Here is a 24,619-nt window from a genome sequence, read left to right on the forward strand (position 1 = left end):
ATGGTCCGAAATCTTTGGGATGCAGCAAAAGAGATTCTAAGAGGTAAGAGTCCATTTCTTGGTTTGCCTCTCTCTCTTTTTTTCCCCTTTGCTAGTCTGATGATGGTTACCAGAGAGAGATGGGCAGGGGTATGGCTTAACTAGGTAGTGGGGATTAAAGACTGCACTTGTGATGAGCACCTTGTGTTGTATGGAAGTGTTTAGTCACTATATTGTATGCCTAAAACTAATATTACACTGTATGTTACCTAACTGGAATTTAAATTAAAACTTTTAAAAAAGAGGGAAGTTTAGAGTAATACAGGCCTACCTCAAGAAGCAAGAAAAATCTCCAACAACCTAACCTTACACCTAAAGACCAAGAAAAAGAACAAACAAGGGTGCCTGGGTGGCTCCGTCAGTTAAGCGTCTGACTTCAGCTCAGGTCATGATCTTGCAGTTTGTGAGTTCAAGGCCCATGTCGGTCTCAGGGCTGACAGCTCAGAGCCTGGAGCTGCTTCAGATTTTGTGTCTCCCTCTCTCTCTGCTCCTCTCCTGCTCATGCTCTCTCTCTCTCTCTTTCTTTCTCAAAAATAAATAATAAAATATTTTTAAAAATTAGAACAAAAAACGTTAAAAACAACAACAAATGAAACCTCAAACCAGTAGAAGGAAGGACATAATAAAGATTAGAGCAGAAATAAACAAATAGAAACTTAAAAAAAAAATAGAATAGATCAATGAAACCAGGATCTGCTTCTTTGAAAAAAAATCAACAAAATTGATAAACTAGACGAGACAGAGAGAGAGAGAGAGAGAGAGAGCAAGAGCGAGAGCGCGCGCTCAAACACAACCAGAAATGAAAGAGGAGAAATAACAACCAACACCACAGAAATACAAAGAAAGATTTAGAAAGAAACATACTTGTCCAGGTCAGGACACATGTTCAGAAAAGACCTGAGAAAACCCTAAGCTTTCACCACCTACCTGAGCACATCCCAGAGAAATCCTAAGAGGTTTTGAGAAGGACCACTTGCTTGGTTGATAAACACCTGTTGTCCTCAGACTCCTCCTCTAGTGAAACATTCCTTTAGTAGACTAGCTTTGTTGTTCTTTCTAAATATAAATATTCCTTGAACAGGTAACACATTCCGTGAATTCACACTAAGGATACTTCCTAGGTTAATCAGATCTGTTTTCCTCTGAAGAGTGGCTTAGGAGCTCCATGTTTCTGGTTGCTGCAACAGACAACGTGTAGAACGGAGGTCAGAGACTCAAATTTCTCCTAGTTTCCAGCCGTGCTTGAGATGGATTCAGACCCTAGTTGTGGGGCATCTGTACGCTGTCCTTAATAATTACAGTGTCTTATCCAGCTGTTTTCTTAGCTTAGAGGCATGCCTAATGTTGAAGCAGTGCTTGCAGACTGCAGATGCCAGGCAGTTCCACAGCCTTCCTCCTGTCTTCTGGTCCATGAGCTCACAAAAGACCCTTCTAGAAGATCCCTGCAGAACCTGAGAATAGTTTCTTTGCCTCAGTGGTTTTATAACCTGTTCTTAGTTCCCTGTTTCTGCTGTAAATAATTCACCATTTTTTCTAAGTGAGATAAGGCCGGCCCTTGTGAGCCAGGAGAGATTTGAGAGATGATGAAAGCTATGTATTTTGCCCACAACCCAAGGACTTCTGGCAAGCTGCCCCACCTGAGCTGGGATCCTGCCCTTTTTTTTTTTTTTTTTTTCATGAACACAGAAATGCCTGTTTTTACAAAAAGGCCTATTTTTTTAAAGACTTTTTTTTAGGGTAGTTATAGATTCGCAACAAAATTGAGAGGAAGGTACAGAGATTCCCCATTTAGTCTCTGTTCCTGCACACACATAGCCTCATAGCCTGCCCCATTATCAACATCCCCCACCAGAATGGTACATTTGTGACAATCAAGGAACTGACACTGACACATCATAATCACTCAAAGTCTATAGTTTACATTAGAGTTCATTCTTGGTGTTGTGCGTTTATAGGTTTGGATAAATGTACATTGACATGTATACATCATTATAGCATCATACAAGAGTATTTTCACTGCATTAGAAATACTCTGTGCTCCCAGAAAGGCCTCCTTTAAACTTGGAGATCAAAGTTTCCTGGAATGAGTTCCTAACACTTTTCAGTCTTCCCACCCACTGTGGTTGTGTCCCACTGGTCATAGCTTTGCAGGATACCAGGCCCTGAATATAGCTGCCAGGGCACACTAGACAGGCTGCTTCCACTGGGAACTCAATCCAGTATTTCAGCCCTTCTAGGTCCTCCCTGTCTAAGACCCAAGTCAACCTCCTAACAAGTGGGATTTATAATCCAATGATCCCCAGCCCTAGCTGAATCCCCTGGATAGACGGGAACTGTACTGGAAGAGAGGAGTCCCCAGGACCATGGGTCCTATTCACCACTGCTGGCTGAAGGTCACTAACAGTGAGATGTGTGCACCATCTTATTTCTGCATTTTCTTGGGAAAAGCAAAGCAAGGAACCCCTTGATGAATGTTGACCCTAGACTCCAATCCTCTTCACTCCTGGGAGCAGAAAGTTGAGTGGAAGAGAAGAAACCAGTCCAACTAAAAAATGAAAACAGACTCATACTTATTCTTGCTTTTCTTATCTCAGGAGAGCTTGATTAAAACATCTAATTCAAGATAAAAATAATTTAAATCAGAAACAAGTGTAAAGAAGTCCAAATTTTCCCAAGAAGTCTGTGATAATTATTTGGACATCCCCAGTTCTTATCCCTACCCATATAATTGATCAGCTCCCCCTCCTTCCTCCTCTTTCTCCCCTTCTTCCTCCCCCAATGACCCAGCTTTACTGTTGTCAGAAGCACGTACCTGGTCCACTCTCCACGTCAGTCATAAAACACTTTTTAAAACAAAGCAAGTAGAAGAAACATAGTCTGTGAAACCCACTGCTTTCGGCTTTCGGCTGCTCTTTTCCCTTGAGAGCTAGAATGCCATCAGGCTGCTGCCAGGGAACATGAAAGATCAGGTGGACTGATGAGGAGCTGCTGGCTCTGGCCAAGCCCAGAGGAGGACAGAGCCTTGGACCCTTTCTCCGAGGCCGTTCTGTGGCTCCTGGTCGGCCATCAGTCCTGAGGTGGAGCTGCAGGTCACACACCCTGCTATGGGCTCAAACCCCTCATTCCTCCCTTTTCTTCTCTCCCTGTGTGTCCCTCTCTTACATAAACATTCTGGCCCTCACTCATCATCCAGTACTTGGTTCACTTTCATGCCAAGTAACAATGTCCAGGAAGGTGGCTTACTCAGACAAAGGACAAAGGGTTAGGAGATCTAATTGTGAATTAACTTTCCCTGAGAGGTACAGCACAGACACCCTCAGATGCATGAATTTCCTCAGAATCAGTTAGACAAAGCAGACACTAGCAACATTCCTCACCTTCTCCTGTGCTTTACAGTGAAGACATGAGAGAGAAAAAAGTAGGGGCACATAATGAGAGTAAATACGGTAGTAGGTTCATTTGCTAGTTGGAGCTCTGGACTTGGGACTTAGGAGTGCCAGATGGGGGCCATTCAGAGCCTACGTCTGACCTGGACTGAAATGTAGGTGAGAGACAAGATTGGCTCACATCCTAGGAAATAACCCATAACTAGGAAGAGGAAGCACTGCCTTACCTTCAACAGGAGCCACAGCCTCTGCCCAGGCAAATTGTGCTCTACTGCGAAAAGCATAATTTTAAGGTAATGTTCCAGTCTTCACCAAGGCAGCGACTTCAGGGGTACAGAGGTTTTGATTGATCCTTTGTTCCTAGTTATTCAAAGTGGATCCCAAAGGAGAAGTCACAGCAAAGAAGTTGCCACCAAGCAGGTATGGATTTCTTTCTTTCTCTTTTGCTGCGCGCAGACTGCACACCCACCCCCCAGCTCTCTGCAAAAGAAGTGTGGGAGCACAGCTGTATGTTAACATTTGAGAGCAGCATCAGAGAGGGTTGTATATCCCGTTGGCCTTGCTGCTGTTCACATTTCCAGGATGGAAAAAAACATGAAGATAACCATTTAATACAGAGTTCCATTAACCATGCTCCCTGATCATGCAAGTATCTCCTAAAGAAATAATCACAGTGGAAACGTCAATCTTGTATCAGCCACGATGAGTCACACATACAATCGGCCCCCTCTCCGTTGCAGGGCTGGAGTCTCCAGATCCAGAAAATACCAAGGTGCGGGGACTGTGGGAGCTGGGAACGACTCAGCCCTGTTCCTGTAGGCCGCTGAGGGAACTGGCAGCCCTTGGGACCAGGCTGAGACTCGGCAGCAGGAGTCGTAGGGCCTCACCACCTCAGTGAGGGGTCCCTCAGGGGCTTTTCCAAACCCCTACCCAGTCCTAGGGTCGAGTTGGCTTTGGGCCAGTGAGGTTTCTACCTTTACTTGCCAGAGTACACACCTTGTCCCACAGGACAAAAACCTCTCCTACATGTGCTTGTAGAAGCCATCCTTCTTCCCATACTACAGCCCATCCTGATTGAGGCTATAGTCAGAGGCTTTAAGACAATACCTTATCTGGGGATGGTCAGGAGTCACCTCTGAGGCCACTGAACCTTGATTCAGTGAGTCAGCTGTGACAGGCACTATACCACTCCCACATGGGGTGGTTGTGAGGCTCTGCTGCTGGGAAAGTCAACGGTCAGCACCAAGACAGCCGAGGTGACTGGATTATTTCCACTGGGATGGGCCTTGGATCTCTAATGATATGACCAGAGTCCAAATATTCTAAGCAAGGCTCCAGAGGCTACTACTTACTTAATTAGTTATCTAATAGGAAAGATTAATTTTTCCATATACTGAAAATACTCATTTTTAAAATATACTTGAAAAATATGTGTTAGTTGTATAATGAACAATCTAAACCAGGGATTGGCAAATTATGGCTTACAAGCCAAATCAGAACCACCAACTATTTTGTAAATACAGTTTTATTAGAACACAGCCATGCTCGTTAATTACATATCAACTACAGATGCTTTTGCCTTAGGACAGCAGAATTGAGTAGTTGCAAAAGAGACAGTATAGCCCCCAAAGCTTAAATGTTAATTATCTGGCCCTTTACAGGAAAAGTTTGCCAACTCCTAGTCTCAAACTATCAACTTACTCTTCAATTATTATGGAACAAACATAATAAACAACCACAAAACTGATTAAACTATTGTTAGTAGGTAATAGCTTTTTAAATGGATGTAACACATGATTACTTACTCTTTGTAAAATGATGAATCATAAAGTTAAAAATAGAACTACCTTATGATCCAGCAATTGCACGACTAGGTATTTACCTAAAGGATACAAAAATACTGATTTGAAGGGACACATGCACCCTGATATTTATAGCAGCATTATAAACAATAGCCAAATTGTGGAAAGAGCCCAAATGTCCGTCAACTGATGAATGGATAAATAGGGTATGGTATACATACAATGGAATATTACTCAGCCATCAAAAAGAACGAAATCTTGCCATTTGCAATGACGTGGCTAGAGCTAGAGAGTATTATGCTAAGCGAAAAGAAGTCAGTCAGAGAAAGAAATACCTTATGACTTCAATCATAGGTGGAATTTAAGAAACAAAACAGATGAACATAGCGGGAGAAAAAAGAGAGGCAAACCATAAAATAGACTCTTAACTATACAGAACACACTGAGGGTTGCTTTAGGGGAGGATGGGCTACATGGGTAATGGGCATTAAGGGGAGGCACTTGGGATGAGCACTGGGTGTTAAATATAAGTGATGAATCACTAAATTCTACTCCTGAAACCAATATTGCACTATATGTTAACTAAAATTTAAGTAAAAACTTGAAACAATAAGTAAGTAAGTAAGTAAGTAGGTAAGAATCAGCATAGATAAAGCTAATCTCCTTAAGCCAAAAGTAACTGCTATAACTAGTTTGGGGTATTTGTTGCCAGTCTCCTCTGCATTCACATACACATATGTGTACTAATAAGCCATTTGTTGTCATATTATTCTCATTCTATTTTTCCATTCAACAAACTTTTCATATCTGTTTTCCATATGGAGACTTTCCACATCCATATGTAGCTCTACCTCATTAACTTTATATGTATTATACATAGATTATGTGCATTTTAATTTTTGTTACTGTGAAATCCCCTCCATAGTGCCTGCACCAATTTATGCTCCCACCAGCAGGGAATGATAGATACTGTTCCTCCACACCCTGATGCTTGCTATTTATTAAGCATTTTCCTGCTTACTAATGTGTCAGTTTGCCAGGCCTAATTTTTTTTTTTGTCGTATTGCCTTTTCTTGGCCTTCCAGAACAATGCAGAGGAATAGTTAAGACCAAGCATAGTCTTAGGGATGATGTATACAGTTATGTGAGTAGTACACTGCACAATTCTAAGGGTACCATTCATAAACCCTTAGAGGTCTTAGGTTTTTTGTCATGTTTCTGATTTTAATTCATTTTTATTTCATGTGTGGACTCCTATTTCTTGGAGACTGCTCTGTCGGACTCTTTGACACAGGAGTGTGTGTGGTGCCTTCTAAGTGGTATGATTTGAAGGGGACTGGGAAGAGTTCCCTATCACCCAATACCTCCTCATCCACCTGCCATACCTTCTAAACTTCTGTGAAACACCAAAATAACAATATCCAACTGGAAATTAAGATAAAGAGATATATTCAAATTGTTCATGTAATGTATGAAACAATTCTCCTGGGTCTCTATGAATGCCAAACTATAAAACCCTAGGCGATAAGAACATTGCACGTGTATGTAAGAGACAGTTCAATCAGAGGTCATTGTGTCCTGTTAAATATTGGAAGATGGTGCAGGGTGTGCTTTTGACTTGGGCTGATACCAGCTCTTGACCCTGATCTGTATCTAGGAACAAATTTTCTGACAGCTTGAATCTGATGACTGTACCCCAGGAAGAACAAAAGCCATGTTTCATTTATGGCCACCTAAAGATAGCAGCTGACTTTTCATATTTGAATTCGTGTAATGTGATCTTTGCTAAGTTCTCTCTGGGTGCCTGTCCCATGTCAGGGCCAAGGAGGGAGTCCTGTGCAATATTTGATCCATTTTTTAAAAAACTTTAAATATATGATCTCATTTTATCCCGGTGACTTTTGTGACAAAAAATGTAACTTACATAGTACATAGTGTATCCATTTGCACTATAGGAAGAATCAGAATAAAGGGAAAAAGAAGTTCAATCACTTGTTGCCTTTGTGCCCTTGGACATACAGCCCCAGTTTCCTCAGTTGTAGACAGTAAGACCTGTCTTGCCCTGCTCAACTGCGGAAAGGCCTCACTCTGCTTACCTCACAGGCACCTCCACATGAGATGATGATTTGGAAATCACTTTGTAACAACAAAACCTGTGTAATAGGAGTTAATAAAATTTTCTACCTTCTCCCTTCACCGAATAAAGCCAAGAGTTTGTAAGCTTCACTGTCAATTTCTTAGAAACCCAATTTTTGTGTAAGTTTCCCTTTACCTGCTTTTTCCCCTCTTTCCCCTCTGGCCAGTTCTGATATATATATACACACACACATACATACATTTCTGATTTTATACATTTATGTGTATAGATACATACATATATCTACACACATAAGATATATTATGCATAAACATATGTGTATTATAATCCTGCTGCTTCTAATAGTTTCCATCCCTAAAATCATGAGTTCTGTATCATTTTCTCCTTCCACTTAGACTCCTTTTGGCTTCAAGTCCAAGTTGCCCATGCTTTCCTCCCCATAATCTTGGCGACCTAGTTCCAAAGCTTTTTGATTTGACTCATTTGAAGATTAAATGTATATTCACCTCCTCCCCACCCCCTTTTCCTTGGAAGGAGCTGTCTCACCCCCAAATGTATATTGACTTTAGACAACAATTTACAAGGCCGGTTATTTCATATGTGTGTTTGATTACTTCCCCCATTTTCTAGAACCCCCAAAATGTTTGAATTGCCATACCCTCTGCCTTCCACTCAGTCATCTTCTCCATCGTGTCCTTTTTGTGTCCAGCTGATTTTCTGTCTGGGTTAGTTGGATTCCTTAGGTCCTTACCACTCCAAGTGTGGACATAGACCAGCAGCACCAGCAGCATCCAGGAGCATGTGGGAAAGAAGGCACGGGGCCCACCCAAGACCTAGACTAGAACGTGCATTTAACAAGCTCCCCAGGTGATCTGTATTCACTTTAATGCTGGGGAACCTGCTCTGAAATTATATGCACGTGCTCTGGGTTCCCTTAACGTGGAATCTGAAGCAGACGAACAAGACAAGGCAGACAGAAATTTTATCTTTACTGTCGCCGATTTCCAATGTGGTTGGAAAGCTAGGGTCGTTCAAGCTCAAGCGCAGCTGGACTGTGACCTGGTTATCTTTTTATTTCTCAGTGTAGTGCTTTTAACTACTGTTGCTTCTTCTTTCCTTTACTTCTTTAACTCCTTTCCTCCTGCTTCATCTCTCCCCCTGCCGTCTGCTTCCTCACAGCCCTACCTGGCTCCACAGCTGCCTTCTCTGTGTCAGGGCTGCCTGTGCAAGGCAGGACTGAGATATGTGGCCACTCACATCAGTCTACTATTTGGCCTTCCCTTTTAATATTCATTAAATATTTGATCAACATTTATTTAGTGACAAGTCATGTTATTTCATTTATTTAAAAAAATTTTTTTAATGTCTATTTTTCAGAGAGAGACAGACAGAATGTGAGTGGGGGAGGGGCAGAAAGAGAGGGAGACACAGAATCTGAAGCATGGTCCAGGCTCTGAGCTGTCAGCACAGAGCCCAACGCGGGGCTCAAACTCACAGACTGTGAGATCATGACCTGAGCTGAAGTCGGACCCTTAACGGACTGAGGCACCCAGGTGCCCCACAAGTGATGATGTTTTAAAAATTTATGGTAAAATACATATAAAATGTACTGTCTTAGCCATTTTTAAGTGTGCAGTTCAGTAATGTTAAGTATATTCATATTGTTGTGCAACCGATCTTTTTTCATCTGATAAAACTAAAACTCTACCCATTAAACAACTCCTTATTCCTCTCTTGCTCCAGCCCCTGGCAACCATTCTCCTACCTTTTTACTTTATTGAGAAATAACTGCAAATAAATTTGTATATATTTAAATGTACAACGTGATGATTTGCTATACATATACATTTTAGAATGATTACCAACATCGGAATAATTAACGCATCCATCGCCCCACACAGTAGACATAGTTAATTAACTGTGTGTGTGTGCGTGTGTGTGTGGTAAGAATGCTTAAGATCTACTCCCAGCAGCTTTCAAATAAATAATACTGTATTATTAGCCAACTGACTACATTAACAATGCTGTGTTATTAACTATAATGCCTGTACATTGCCGCCATTCTGCTTTCCGTTTCTATGAGGTTAGCTTTTTATTAGTTTAGGTATCTCGTACAATTGGAACCATATAGTACCTCTCCTTTTGTGACTGGCTTATTTCATTAGCGTAATGTCCTTAAAGTTCGTCCATGTTGTAGCCTGTGTCAGAATTCCCTTCCTTTTCAAGGCTGAAAATATTCCGTTATATGTATATACCACATTTTGTTTGTCCATTCATCTGTTGGTGGACACTTTGGTTGCCTCCACCTGTGTTGTGAATAATGCTGCTGTGAACGTGGGTGTGCAAATATCTCTTCAAGACCCGGCTTTCAATCCAGAAGTGGAATTGCTGGATCATATGGTTCTATTTTTAATTTTGGGGGGAACCACCATACTGTTTTCCACAGTGGCTGCACCATCTCCCATTCCCACTAGCAATGCACGAGGGTTCTAATTTCTCCACATCCTTGCCACACACTTGTTATTTTCTGGGTTTGTGACAGCAGCCATCCTAATCGGTGTAAAATGAGGTCCTATTGCATTTCCCTAACGATTGTTGCCGGGCATCTTTTCATATATTTGTTGGTGAGTGATTTTTTTTTTTCTGATGCAGAAGGTGTATCACGTACTCCAGGGTCAAAATAAGTAATTTATTCTGTGCCATGTTCCAAACCAGACAACTTCTTAGAAGGCATGTTTAAGTGTTTCGATAATATTCTACTCATTCCATGAAAACAGCCCTACACCACACATGATTCTGCTTCTGACTCTGTCTGCCAATTTTAGCAGGTTATTCAGGGTTGTCCAGAGGCTTCTCCTCAGGTGGTTGGCTTCAGTGGCCCAGCGTGACAGGCATACGAGTGCCCCCAATTACTCCACAGGGACTGGTTTGCACGGTCAAGGAGTGCTTAAATCTCTGCCTCAGGGTGATGATGACCTCAGTAGGAAAGGAAACAGCTTATGATTTACTTCATTTCTGATTTGTTCTAGCGACATTTTGATACCCTTTGAATACGGTGGCTCCTTTGTCAGCAGCCCAGTCAGTCAGCCCTTTAAGTTGCTGTGTCTGTATATCTGCATTCAGTGTCACTAGGAGAGGATCTCAATGGGTCACTGGATCACTTGTCCCTGAGAGAGAGCAGTAACCCCATCCTTCACAGGCACCCAGAAAGTCTATGGACCCTTTGTTCAGGTTCCTGGACCTGGTCCAACCCGGAGCCCCTCTGAGGGCGGTTGTGGATGGGGTGGGCCTGCTTAGCATCCTCTTGCTGCGAGGTCAGGCTGGGTGAATTTAGGAGTCTCCTTTATGAGGACAGAGATGGGAGGCTGTGAATACTTGTCTGCAACATCATTTCTTCTCATGTAATTGTCTCACAAATATTGGGATTTTTTCTGACACATCTTGTCTTCTTCTGATGTGAGGGGACAGGGGAGGGGGTAATGCTTTTTTCTACCAAAAGCTTTCCTTGATCTCTGTGCTTAAAAAAAGTTATTTAGTGGGTGTCCTTTCAACACCCCAGATCTGACTTTAACTCCCACACTGCTGCCAATCCCTTCTCTTCGAGCCAGAGTCCACTCTTGCCCCTTCAGAGTTACCAGACAGAAACAGAAGCTTCAATCCTTGTCACTGAAGAAGATTAAAGAGTTAATGGTGCAGCAGGGAGGCAGGAGAGGGTCAACCACAGGCAAAGCAGTCCCACTGTGCCCGATCAATGGAAGGGGCCTCTCTGAAGACTTCCTGTTTTGCCATTTTTGTCAAGGCATTTGGGCCTGACCTCAGCATCAGCCTATAACACAGAGAAGACTGAGCAGCGAAGGCTCTGCCGGCCGGTCTGAGATGTGGTCCCTCCTGGAGACACCAGCAAGTTGTGTAGCTTAGTTTACAGGAGCAACAGAACCAGAGAAGAGATTGATTTTAGCTAATGAAGCTTAAACTTCTGGGCCCCTTACTTACATAGGCTCCTTCCCACAGTCATGTGTTTTTGTAACATTTTCAAAAGGAAGATATTTAAGCATGGTTGTTTTGAGACGATTTCTACTCCACTGTCCTATTTCCCCTGAAGTCAGGGGTTGATGGAAGTCAGCCATGGGCTCATTGGAGATTAGTTTAGGGACAGCTGAGTTGGGGATACGTGTAGTTTGGGTGTATTCACATGGTGGTGGTTACTTGAGTGTGAAGTTGAGTTACTGCTACCCATCCAGTGTAGCAATGGGTCCCAGGAATGCCCCACTCTGCTGCTCGTCCACTATCACTGCAGGTGGCCAGCACAGGCTAAAGGAGGGGAAGGAGGTTTGAAATGTGTGGAGCCAGAACCTAGACCGTGCAAAATTCTTCCCTATATGAACATTTATACGAAAGAATTTTGATAGAGGTCTTCTTAAGTTTGACAACAATCCTCAGCTAGATGGGAAGATGAAAAATTTTCCCGTTATCATAATAAAAAGCAAATTTTGACCAGTGATGCTAGAGGGAAAACTTTTTTATAATCTTTCTGTTCTTGGTATAAAAAATGACATTACAAAATCATTGTTATTTGAGGGGAATAATTTGCTTTCTATTGCTGCTACAATATTACCACAAACTTGGTGGCTTGATATAAAATTTATTATCTTATAGTTTCAGATGTCAGAAGTCCAAAGTCAGTATCACTGACTGAAAATCAAGGTGTTGTCAGGCTGGTGCCTTCTGGAAGGTCTAGGGGAGAATCTGTTTCCTTGCCTTTTCCAGTTTCTAGAGACTGCCCAGATTCCTTGGCTCATGGCCCCTTCCTCCATCTTCAAAGCCAGCAATGTAGCATCTGAGACCACATCTCAGACCAGCCGGCAGAGACTTCGCTGCTCACTTTTCCACTGTCACATCTCTTCCTCTGACCAAACCCAGGAAAGTATCTCTGATCTTCAGGATTCATGTGATTAGATTGGGCCCACATGGTTACTTCTGGATAATCTCCCTATTTGAGGTCTGTACCCTCAATCACATCTGTAAAGACCCTTCTGCCATATAAGGAAGCACATTCACATGTTGTAGGGATTAGGACCTGGATATCTTTGGGGGCCATTATTCTGTTTCCCACAAAGGACAATATTAATATTTGTAATTCATTGTGATTTCCTTTCTTAATCTTTCTCACAAATACATATTCTCTTTGGTACCTAATTATGTATTTGCAATGAGTATTCTTTTTCTTGAAGAAGACCCCCTCCAGTTGTAGAAGCCTCAGACCCCACATAATCTAACTACTGCCCACCTCTACTTGCCCATTGACTAAGTTGAGAATTTGGTGAACTTTCCTCCACACCAGCTGGGCAGAGTCTGTCCTTGGCTGGGTGGTTCTGCTCATGGACCAGCGAGGGAGCCAGGGAAGAGCAGGAGAGGATACTGCCCTTGTCTCACACGGTGACCCTGGAGAATCACTTACTGAGCAGAGTGCAGCGTGTGGACGTGCAGGAAGGGACACCCTGGTGGAGGCGGAGCTCCGGGGGTGCATATGGAGGGCAGTGGAAGAGCCTCTGAACCGCTGGACTGGGAACTTAGTGAATGCCCTGCTTTGGCAACTGCCATGGTGCTCTTCTCAACAGAAGCAGGGCACCCAGTCCACTCTTTCCCTCCTGTTTGTGAATCCAAGACCATCATGTGCAGCTTTCTCTGGGATTCTTTTCTGGTCCCAGTATTAACCGAAGTCTCTCTTGCTCCTTCCATAGCAGATACTTAACTCACGTTTCCTTTAGAATTTCCCTCCACTGTCGCCTTGGGATGCATCACTCTCCTTCCTTTCTCTCTCCCCAAGTTCAGGCTTGTCTTCCCTGTAGCACCATTTTCCAGCATGCTCAGATTACCAAGCCATGGAGGAACAGGTGCAATGCCCAGAGCAAACACAACTGGATTCAATCGAAACTGCGTATTTAATTAGTCTTATTAAACTCACATGAAAGAGAGATGTGGCTGACATACCAGTCACCAAGTTATTGTAATTTTCCTGTCTACAGGGCACCATGCTGTAAGGACTGATGTAAGGGGGGAGTAGGGAAAGAATTGCAGGCATCAGCTGGCACACCCATCCACCCCAGGTCAGATCTATTTCTAACAAAACTCTAGGGGTTCTGTTTCCATTATCTCTTGCCATGTAACAACCTCCCCAAAACTTACTCCCCCAAACCAGCCACCATTTTATTTTCTGTCATGATTCTGTGTTGGCAGAGCTCAGTCAGGAGTTCTGCTCCACATGACATCAGTAGGACACTTAACTAGGCTGGGACGTCCACAAGCACTTGTTCAAATGTCTGGGGCTTGATGGGGATGGCTGGAAGGCTGGGGCAGCTGGGTCTTTGTCATCTGGTCGTGTCAAAGTTTTCCCTCTTCACATGGCCTCTCCGCATGGTCCCTTCAGGGGGTGATCACCCCAGCGGCATAGCTAAACTTTCTCACATGGTGGGTTAGGACTCCCCAAAGGGCAGAAGCAGAGGCTACCAGGCCTTGTGGCTTTGGCCCAGGACTGGCACAGTGTCACTTCTGACGACTCTACTGGTTAAAGCAAGTCACAGGCCCTCCCGGATTCCTCACAGGAAAGGATGGCACTAAGGTGTGGCCCCCAGGAGGGGTGGTTTTGGGGAGCATAGGTTTTTGGGAGCATAGCTGTCACAGGGTCTCTAACTGGGGCTTCCTGACCACATGAGAGACTGAACTGCAGAATGTACAAGATCTGTCTAGTTAACAGTAAGCTTAGGCCAAAGTAAAAGTTACACAAATGCTCTGAAATGAGTCTCTGGCATTAATCCTAATACCCACTCATTACGGAACTGGAGAATGTATCAGTCAGACACAGCATAAGTAAAAGCCTCCTCCCCTTTGTCCCTTTGCGAACAATTCTTTGTGTAATTCTGCTGTAAGTTGTTTTTGCTGGCTCTTGTTCAGGCTGCTGTGTTCGTCTCTGGTTCATGATTTGTGAGTTTTTGCTCGTATTTCTTGAAAACTACTTGTATGATTCTTTGTGCCGAGGTGGAAAGTGGTTCCTCTAGAGAGGAGTGTGTCTGCCTCTGAGGGTGTCTGGGAACACTGCCCACCCAAAAGCTCTTTAAATCGAATCCTTGGCTTCAGGTTTTTGGGAACACTCTGCATACACATTTTGTCAGCAAGCCCATTTGAGGTCAGGGTTATGATTTGAAAAATCAGGGCAGATTCTGTGCACACCGGTTCAGTTCAAGTTTCTGTCAGCCTATTTTATTTGCAGTTTTCTGGAGGGTCGGGGCTGCAGGACAGATTAATTTCTAATTCGTCCTTACAGGTGAAACTGCTTGCTGTCATCTGTCATGCTGTTGGAAACAGAAACTCGAGTGTTGAATTTTTTTTTTTAATGTTTATTTTTGAGACAGAGAGAGACAGAGCATGAACGGGGGAGGGTCAGAGAGAGGGAGACACAGAATCCGAAACAGGCTCCAGGCCCCGAGCTGTCAGCACAGAGCCCGACGCGGGGCCCGAACTCACGGACCGCGAGATCATGACCTGAGCTGAAATCGGACGCCTAACCGACTGAGCCACCCAGGCGCCCCTCAAGTGTTAAAATTTTACTAAGGTTTTATTTGGGGTTTAGAAAAGGCAGCGTCATCTGTGGTGTGGCAGCCTTTCAGAATCAGTGCGCAGAGAAGCTTTTGAGAGGAGTCGTGAACGGGACAGCTCCCCATTTCTGCTCACCGTCCTCTGTGCTCGTTCTAAGTACAGAATCCAAGTCACGCTGTCCGGGTTCAAGCTGCCTGGGGCGAGCCTCTTGAACACAGCTCTATTAATGGGTACAAGTTCTTTGATTATTCACTCATGTCCCAGCTTGACTGAGACCTGGGCCATTTTCTTCCTGCTTCCTGAGCCTGGCTCCTCTCTGTCTTTCTCCCCATTTGCTTGGTTACTCAGTTGAAATCCCTCTTTCTGCACAGCTTTTAAGCTTTCTCTGGGAGCTTGGGCCACAACATGCCTGAGAGACTGTCTCCCTCGGGTCTCCCTAGTCCCAGAACCATCTCCAGGAAGTGGCCTGTTCTATGGGCCTTTGACCAGATCATGGGCTCCTAATCTTAGTATATTCTGTAACTCAACCCAGATAGCCTTTTCTTTTTCCTTCTCATCTCTTCTCCTTCCCCTTCTCTCTCCATTGTGCTTGCTCAACGTGCCAGGGCCCTATTATTGTATACACAATGCCATGGTTACATCTCTCTTGATAACAAGTCTAACCCACCCTCAAATCTTCCACCTGGGGTCAGCTCTTGGGTCCACAGAACCACACGTGAGCGACCACAGTGAGGACTGCCTCAGCATGTCTCTGTCCAGCCCTTTCGTTCCCTGTGGTTTTTTCACTTGTAGCCCAAGAGGCCCGGCAGCCAACCTGGAGGAGAGACCTGGAGAAAGCTGGAAACATGCTGCCCTTATGCACTGCGAAACAGCAGATTCAGCTCCTGGGGAGCCTGCCGTCAGCGCACTTGATGGAGATGGGGGTCCCCAAATCTGCCGTGTATGCGGGGACAAGGCTACTGGCTACCACTTCAATGTCATGACATGTGAAGGATGCAAGGGCTTTTTCAGGTAGTTACCTGCCAACATTTGCCCACCTGCCACCTCGGACACTGGGTCATGTCTGATGGGGTTCTGCGTTACCCGCTGGGCACTGCTTCAGGGCCTCAGCTTGACCTATCTCCCGGGAGTGTGGGTCAGTGGCCCATTCAAAAGCCTCCTAATGTTTCAAGAGAGCCATGACTATCTCAGGGGAATTCATCTTCCATCTTCCTACCCTACGTGGGAAAGGGCCCCTCTCATTAAGATATACCTTTGTTTCTCCATGTGTTCTTGAATAAAATGGAGAATCAGTTCATAAAAGAGGAAAGCCAAACTGCAAGTACTCAAACCAGCTTTAGGGAGTGGCTGTTAAGTAAAGAATGGCATAAAAGAAAAGAACAGTAGGACAAAGCAATCTCATCTAGAAGCAGGCAAATGGGGAGGTCCGAAAAAATTAAAGATTAAGAAGTTCCAGGCCAGAGCAAGACAGGCCTGGACAGAAGGGCTCACATTGTTCCAAGTGAAGAAAGAGTGAGGCCAAAGCTCCATGCAGGGCTCAGATGGGAGGAAGAGCAGCTGACCAGGAAAGCAGAGCCAGAGAGAGAATGTGTGAGGAGGGATTCCCAGTCTGCCCTCAGGGCCAGGTATGTACACAGCAGCTCCCACCTAGGGGCCCGCTCGGGACCCTCCTGAATTCTCAGGACAGCCAGCCTGACTTTGTCCTCTGCAGAGTTCTTCCTGGTGGCCGGACATGTGAATGGACATGGACCCCAGAGCCAGGACCCACCCTAGGATCCCTAAGATGGGCCGCCAGTCAGCATGTCGTGGGTGGGGGGCCAGAACGCACGGGGGGGTTAGGGGGGGGGACTTCCAGGAAGGCCCTGAGGCAGCTCCGCATCTCCCAAGTGAAGAAGCACGGGCTTTGGGGCTGACGTGGTGAAGCCTGAGCTGCTCTCAGGTCCCACGGGGTGAGGCGTGGCCAATGCCCGTCAAGGGCACCCGTGTTCCAGCGAGAAATGAACGTGGCGTTGTACGGATTGTAGCGGAGTCCAGAGTGAAATGTAGCTTGGAGCCCCCCAGCCTGGGAAGCTTGGGTATTCCCCGAACCTACCTTTTGCTCTTTGTTCTCTCACAGGAGAGCCATAAAACGCAACACCTGGCTGAGGTGCCCCTTTCGGAAGGGCGCCTGCGAGATCACCCAGAAGACCCGGAGACAATGCCAGGCCTGCCGCCTCCGCAAGTGCCTGGAGAGCGGCATGAAGAAGGAGAGTGAGCGGCGGGAAGTGCCTTGGGCGGGTGTGGGCTGGGGTGCACGGGCACTGAGTCTGGGGTGGGGGGGCAAGTAGGAAGGGAGCGTGGGGACGTGTATGAGCACGTGTACAGACATGCACCGTGAGCGTGCACGGGTCAGCACGTGGCCTGGGTGCCGCAGGCAAAGTCGGGCAGAGCTTGTGGGCCATCTGCCCGCACCACCACGGGCCCTTGCTGGAGGGACTTGACGGGTGCAGGGCATCTTTATTCTCTGCTCCGGCAGGTGTGGTGGGCATCTCATGCCCCTCGCTCCCCTCAGGTGCCCTTGCATGATTCTTTTTGTCCCCTTCATAAGTGCCCTAATGGTGTTTTAGCAAAATTGGGCAAGGTGATTTTGGGAGAAGGAAGTCAGAGACCCATGGTGTGATATGACCTCCAACCTTCCAGCAGCGGGTGCCCATCAGCCTCCCAAACCTGGTGTCCTACAGGGGAACTGTTTGCAGACAGGTGCCAGAGGATGCTCTCATTCTACCTGCCAAGCTTTGGTGTTATAATTGTGTTCCCAGGTCACTGAGTTCAAAGCTAATCGGGAAAAGGCTGGAAGCTTCTAGTGTATATTTTTCTCCACTCGTCACAGAGTAGGCAGCCTCTTTCAGGGGACAAGTTCCCTGGGCATGTGGACAGAAAGCAAGTGTCTCCCCTGGCTGTCCCTGCTGTTCCTCACACCAACCCCACATCTTTTCTCTGCACACATAAGTGGGCTCCAGAAATCCACGGAAGGCCCTAAGGCTCCAGGCTACATAGGAAGTGGCTGGAGTTGATATTTCTTGCTAAGCAGTGGTCCCAGCTCGCTAGGGTCTTGGAGACCCAGATACCTTGGGGGACTCTGAGGAGTCTTATTGGTATCTAATCCACCAAGAAAAAAAATACTATCAAGTGCTACTGACCACTTATTACGTGGCAGGAGCTCTGTTAGGCATTTTCCACCCAATGCCTCATCGAAGCAATGGTGTGAGGTGAGCATTGCCACTCCATATTATGAAGAAGGAAACTGAAGCCAAGAGCCGGTAAGGAGCTTGCTCAAGGTCACGGCTAGTAAATGGCAAAGCTGTCGTGCAAACCCAGCACCTTCTGATTCTGCGGTCCGAGTTCTTCCCACCGTTCTACAATGTTGTCCCAAAACCCACTGCTGTGCACAGCACACCAGCTACACCTCATTCTCTCCCCTTATGCAGGGGAGCCCACAGTCTGGGAAAGGCGGGGGTTTTGTCACCAGCACATCCCCTCCTGCTGTCACAAAGTGCAGCCAAGCTCTAGCAGGTGCTTGCACTTGCTTCTGGTTATCCCTGCAGTGATCATGTCGGACGCGGCTGTGGAGCAGAGGCGGGCCTTGATCAGGAGGAAGAAGAGAGAACGAATGGGCACTCAGCCCCTGGAAGCCAAGAGTCTGACTGAGGAACAGCAGACAATGATCAGAGAGCTGATGGATGCTCAGACGAAAACCTTTGACACCACCTTCTCCCACTTCAAGGATTTCCGGGTATGAGGATTTCCAGTTGGCTCAGCCATTATGCTAGCTCTTCAAAACCCCAGTCTTGTGCCCAGGGGTTCTCAAAGAGTGGCTCCTGCCCCAACAGCAGCAGTGTCCCTTGGAAATTGTTAGAAGGCCAGTTCTCAGATCCTCCCAGACCTGCTGAGTCAGAAACTCTGAGGGAGGGCCCAGCAGTCAGTGTTTTGACAGGAACACCTAGGTGATTCTGACACAAGTTCAGGTTTGAGAATTTCTTTTCTCTCCCTCCACAGCAGGTAGCAATTGGGTCTGAGCCATAAATAGAGTTTTGGAAAGCTGAGTAGCCCCAGGGCTGTTGGCATTCAGGGCTTTATGAGGACAGGGTCAGGACCATGGGGGTGGCATTTGTGACGGGTTTTACAGATTTAAGAAACATTTGTGACCCCAGTAACATTAGCCATGTTTGATCCCAGTGTCCCCCTCCTCCTCTGTGCTCACAAGTATTTTGGGTGGCCTGCTCCATTCAGAGAGCTGGAAGTCAGTGGCCCCAGAAGTCTGTTATTTCTTTCTTTCTGTTTTTTTAATGTTTTTATTTATTTTTGAGAGATAGAGACAGAGCGTGGACAAGGCAGGAGCAGAGAGAGAGGGAGACACAGAATCCAAAGTAGGCTCCAGGCTGTCAGCACAGTGCCCAACACGGGGCTTGAACTCACAAACCACGAGATCATGACCTGAGCCAAAGTCGGACACTCAACCTACTGAGCCACCCAGGCGCCCCAGAAATCTGTTCTTTCTATCTGTAGCTCCCAGAACCTCTTCCTAAGTCAGGCATGCTTGGAACACACCCATAGGTGGAGACCCCTTACTTCCTACTGGGAAGAGAGCAAACTCATTTCAGACCAGACAGGATGTGAGGGAACATGGACAGGCAGATCGAGAAAGTGCACCACCCGACAGTGGAAGCCCAGAGAGAAGAAACAAGTGCTGTGTGTGTGTGTGTGTGTGTGTGTGTGTGTGCGTGTACGTACCTGCTGTTGTGCGTCCTCTCAGGCTGCAGCTGTGGCTGTGCACACCCTCTGGGCCTGTGTGGAAACCTGTTTGGGAGAATACATGCCATCTCTCCTGTCCTCTCTTCACCTCCTGGCTCCTGTCCCAGCTGCCAGAAGTGCTCAGCAGTGGCCCTGGGATTCCGGAATCTCTGCAGACTCCATCGGGGGAAGACGCTGCCAAGTGGAGCCAGATCAGGGAGGATCTGTGCTCACTGAAGGTCTCTCTGCGGCTGCGGGGGAAAGATGGCAGCGTCTGGAACTACAGACCCCAAGCTGACAGCAGTGGGAAAGAGATCTTTTCCCTGCTGCCCCACATGGCTGACATGTCAACCTACATGTTCAAGGGCATCATTAACTTTGCCAAAGTCATCTCCCACTTCAGGTAGGACACAGGAGCTGGGTGAATGGTGTGGAAAGGAGCAGGCAGTGGCTAGCAGGTTCAAAGGGTGAAGGGTAGATCCCTCTGCATTTGGGAGCCCACAGACCCTCCTTTATCTCTACCAGCCCTGCCCCCACCTCCCCCCCGCCCTGAAGCACCTGGTACTGCTGGGAAGTGGAGGCCTCACCCTCTGGCTCATTAGCTTTAGACTGCGGGCCTGCCATGTAACCCAACTGTGCCTCAGAGTTCTCGTCTGCTAATAACGCCCACTGCAAGGCTGTTGTGTGAAATAAGAAAACATCTTAAGAGCATCCAGCACATACATGGTGGGCATTCAGATAGTAAATCTCTTCCCTATTGCCCTGCAAAAGGTCAGGAGTTGACCATCTCAAGTTGATGGTTCAAGAACAAAGAAGGAGTAGGAAGGAAAGGGAAGGAAGTCCAGAGGGAGAAAGGGAGAGACAGGAACAGACACCAAGAGAAGGTTGTGAAGGTCATGAGGAAGAGGGGTGGTCCTGAGAACCAAAGCCTTGGGCTCCCCACAGCTAGGTATGGGGACAATGATGGACAACTGAGGTTGGCAAGAACCCCTGGGACCTTCTGGTGTGGTGGCAACCATGGCCCCGTGATATGTAGACTGTCAGGTCTGGACAGGCATATTCTTCAGTCCGAGCACTGGTCTTGCCAGGCCTGGTGAGCTACAGCTGAGTCACACATACAAGAAGCCCCTGATTCCATCAGTAGGTAGAGGTTAGGTCATATTCCAGGACCCCACCAGTTCCCCTTGTGGCCCTGTGGGTGACACACAGGCCTTATTTAATGGGGTGGCCACCGGTCAGATTGTAGCAAATTAGGGCAAGGGAGTAGGGAGAAAGGCCTACTTGCATGTGTGGATCTCGCAGATCCCCACTGACATCTGATGTCCCACAATTTAACATCAAGGTGTGAGGTTACTTGCCATTTCTTGTGACCACAGTTGTGAGCACAGTCACCCTTGGAGGTACACATTACTGTCACCTTCATTCTACAAATAGAAAACTGAGGTTCACCCCGGTCACGGAACTTGCACAGGGTCACAGTTAATCAGAGAGGCCAGATTTGGAAGCAAAGAGCACAGAGTTCAAAGCCAGCTGCTCGCCAGGTCGTGAGCCAGGCACTGGGAGACTCGAGAGAATAGGATCAACTTCCTGAAATTATGGATCTAAAAGAAGGGAGGTGGTGCAAAAAACAAGGGACTGGATTTCCGATGAGACCAAAGCCAGGCCGAGGGCCCCCTCAAGAGCCAGCCTGACTGTCCTCCCTCTTGGGGTCCTACTGGGAACAGCCCTCAATGGGGAGCTGGGGGGTGGGCCTCTCAGATTGGGAGGTGTGTCAGTCTATCCAGGAATGTCAGAGGTGGCCAGAGTGGCTAGGCCCGTATCAGTGTTGGGAGCAGGGCTTGCGGCATCCAGGCTGCCTGGAGAGAAGTGGCAGAAATTAAATCTAAAACAGACAGCAAGAAGCAAATATTCCTGCTGCATGGGACTCATGCACTGGAGGGGGTGGCAGAGAGGAGTGATCTGCTCAGCTGCCATGAGGGGAGAGAGTGGAGGCAATCCAAAAGCCAGGACTCCTCATGGGGCCAGGGCCCCTGCTACCTTCCCCTACCGGATTTCTGCATGATGGGAGGGGGCTGGCCCATAGACCCCGTGTGGAAGCTGGCGCCCCCCATCCTTGCTGCCAGGGACCTGCCCATAGAAGACCAGATCTCCCTGCTGAAGGGGGCCACCTTTGAGCTGTGCCAACTGAGATTCAACACAGTGTTCAACGCAGAGACTGGAACCTGGGAGTGCGGTCGGCTGTCCTACTGTTTGGAGGACACTGCAGGTGCCAGACAGATGCCTGCCCCCAGGGCAGAGGGAGGGAAGGACAGCCCAGGGGGAGGGGAGGAGCCACACCAGGATCTGGGCATTTGGAACCAAGACCTTGGTGAGGGGAAGTCTGGGTCAGCTTCCTGAGGAGTTTGCTTGCCCTTCATGCCACACTCACCCACAGGTGGCTTCCAGCAGCTTCTCCTGGAGCCCGTGCTGAAATTCCACTACATGCTGAAGAAGCTGCAGCTACATAAGGAGGAGTATGTGCTGATGCAGGCCATCTCTCTTTTCTCCCCAGGTGATGACCCCACCTGGCCTATGCGGCCACTTCCGCACCGCCCCCCCCTCCCCCACCCCTGGCTTGCTCACACACCCCCTGGCTTAGCTATAGGAGGCAGCAACACCCCCAACCCCCAAATCCCCCACCCTCCCCAGGGTGGGTCGCAACCAATGAAGCGCCTTGCCCCCCAATTGCTGCTTGGCCAGGACCGGGACCCTGGCTGGTTTTTCCATGGGTCGGTGGGGTGATAAATAGCCCTCCCAGTGCTACCCTTACTTCCTGGCCTGGGTGCCTCTGACTCTGGAAGGTGGTTGGCTGGCACTTTGCCCTTTCTGGGCGGAAATGAGCTTGTCTTCACCCCCCACTGCCTTGCTGGCACCACACGGCCTTCCCCTCCCCACCAGACCGCCCTGGTGTGGTACAACGCAGTGTGGTGGACCAGCTGCAGGAGAGATTCGCCATCGCCCTGAAGGCCTACATCGAGTGCAATCGGCCCCAGCCTGCCCACCGGTGAGCAGCAAGCAGGGAGGGTGTGAGGGGGTCCCTTCAGCAGCCCCATCCTCCAGTGCCCCGACCCCTCCCCCGGCCTCTCTGGGAGGGCAGACTGGAGCCACTCCTGGGGCAGCCTCTGATTGCTGGGGCTTTGGGGCCCTGCTCTGTGACCTCCAGTGAGGCCTCCTGCCCAGTCAACCTGAGCTTCAGCCCAACTAGAGAAACCTGAGGAGGGCCAGAGGCCATGCCCAGCCATGGACATTGCTCCCTGGCTCACATCTGCCCTTTTACGCTCCTGTCAGTCAGGGACAGGAACAGCCAGGAATTCTCCTGAGGCTCCTACGGGGTCTTCTAGCAAGAGCCAGCAAGAACTGCAATGATAATAAAGATAACCAGGATAACAATAATGATGATAATAAGAAATACATTTGTATTGAGAAGTGTCAGCCCTGGTACCAAGCAGTTTGCATGTATTGTCACCTTTAATCTTGAGAATAGCCCCATGGAGTGGGTGCCACCACTGTCCTGCGAGGGACTGGAGCCTCAGGGTCTAGAGCCAGCTGGGTTGGATCTGGAGCTAGCCCCAGGTGGATAAGTCCATGGCCCACACCTCTAGGAACAAACCCAAGCAAACAGGGTAGGAAACTTCTTGGTTTGTTCTGGTCACAAGCAAAGGAGGAAGCAAAGCTCAGGGCTTCACCAGATGGGGGTTTCCATCCCCTCAGCAGTCTCCATGACCTGGTGCCTGAAGGCCTCGGCCTTGAGGGGTGAAGGCCTGTACTGGGGATGTTGGCTGAGCCTAAAACCTCAAGTCCTTACTTGGCCTGCTTCAACTTTATTTTGAGCTCAGCATCTGGGATGCTGGGGGTGACCAGATCTAGATTTGCTTGGTCCTCCCCTGTATGGAGCCAGGAGGCATCATGTGGAAACTAAGGCATAAGGTTTGTCTGAGACACTAGATACCAGGCTAGATGCAGCAAGGATCTTCAGGGCAGCCTGTAGTCCCTGCCTCCACAACTACTCCATTTGGTCCTGACCCACAGCCATTAGCCAAGGCAGTGATTTCTCCCCAAGATTGCCTTATGTACTTGGCCCCTGCAATGCCCGGATTTTCCCATGGAAATGTCTGTCTACAAGGACTCAAGCCCCATGCATTAAGGGCAAGTGGAGAGTGCAAATCCACACCTCAATCCCCCCAAGGCTTTTCTGCCCTTTTCTTCCACAGACTAAGGGAAGCTTCAGGAATTCAACTGAACCTTATCTCTTGGCTTGCCTGAGATGTTCTGAGATTAACACCTCCAAACTTGTGCAACTTCAAAGCAGTCCCAGGGTTGGTGGATGGGGACAAGGGTAGGCTGTACCCCCAACTTTTCCTCTGGCTGGTCTGCAGGTTCCTGTTCCTGAAGATCATGGCCATGCTCACCGAGCTCCGCAGCATCAATGCCCAGCACACCCAGCGTCTGCTGCGCATCCAGGACATACACCCCTTTGCTACCCCCCTCATGCGGGAGTTGTTCAGCATCACGGATGGCTGAGCAGCTGCCCCTTGGACGAGCCTCCATGGGGCAGCCAGAGCTCTCGGAGCTGCCATTCCTGGGGCTAGATAGATGGATACGGCTGAGAGCTGACAATGCCTTACAGGTCCTGCCTCCCCGGGGAATGCACAACCACCCTTCCGACAATGCTGCCTGGCATTCTTCAGGAAGGGGATAAGGGTCTCCCCAGCATGGAGAGTGAAGCCACATAGACACTTTGATGAAGAGTGCACTGGCCTATAGGTTGGGCCCGTCCAGAGGCGAGATCACCCTCCCCTTAGAAATGGCCCTGTGGTCTGGGGATTTAGTGTCATGGTGGGAGAGGGGAAGAGGTGACTGGGGCTGGACCATCTGGGAGTCTATGCTCGCAC

At 47.7% G+C, this 24,619-nt stretch overlaps 1 protein-coding gene across 1 annotated transcript; it reads left to right on the forward strand.

Moving 5' to 3' along the window:
- NR1I2 (nuclear receptor subfamily 1 group I member 2) lies at window positions 1–24,248 on the forward strand. The gene is made up of 12 exons (XM_042954353.1): window positions 1–43; window positions 4,166–4,319; window positions 12,667–12,898; window positions 14,953–15,074; window positions 15,711–15,929; window positions 17,035–17,168; window positions 18,503–18,690; window positions 19,817–20,091; window positions 21,812–21,954; window positions 22,123–22,239; window positions 22,626–22,731; window positions 24,104–24,248. Exons 1-12 carry the CDS (start codon window positions 1–3, stop codon window positions 24,246–24,248), a joined length of 1,878 nt encoding a protein of 625 aa, XP_042810287.1.
- Window positions 24,249–24,619: the final 371 nt, after the last annotated feature.

The sequence above is a fragment of the Panthera leo genome, chromosome C2 (assembly GCF_018350215.1).
Source record: "Panthera leo isolate Ple1 chromosome C2, P.leo_Ple1_pat1.1, whole genome shotgun sequence".
In the NCBI taxonomy this organism is placed as follows: domain Eukaryota; kingdom Metazoa; phylum Chordata; class Mammalia; order Carnivora; family Felidae; genus Panthera; species Panthera leo.

Bases quoted from the DNA above. Each gene is read 5' to 3' on its own strand.
- NR1I2 (XM_042954353.1), top strand. From the start codon at position 1: ATGGTCCGAAATCTTTGGGATGCAGCAAAAGAGATTCTAAGAG. The intron at 15,930-17,034 runs GTAGTTACCTGC...GTTCTCTCACAG, and splicing joins GGATGCAAGGGCTTTTTCAG to GAGAGCCATAAAACGCAACA. The intron at 22,240-22,625 runs GTGATGACCCCA...CCTCCCCACCAG, and splicing joins CATCTCTCTTTTCTCCCCAG to ACCGCCCTGGTGTGGTACAA.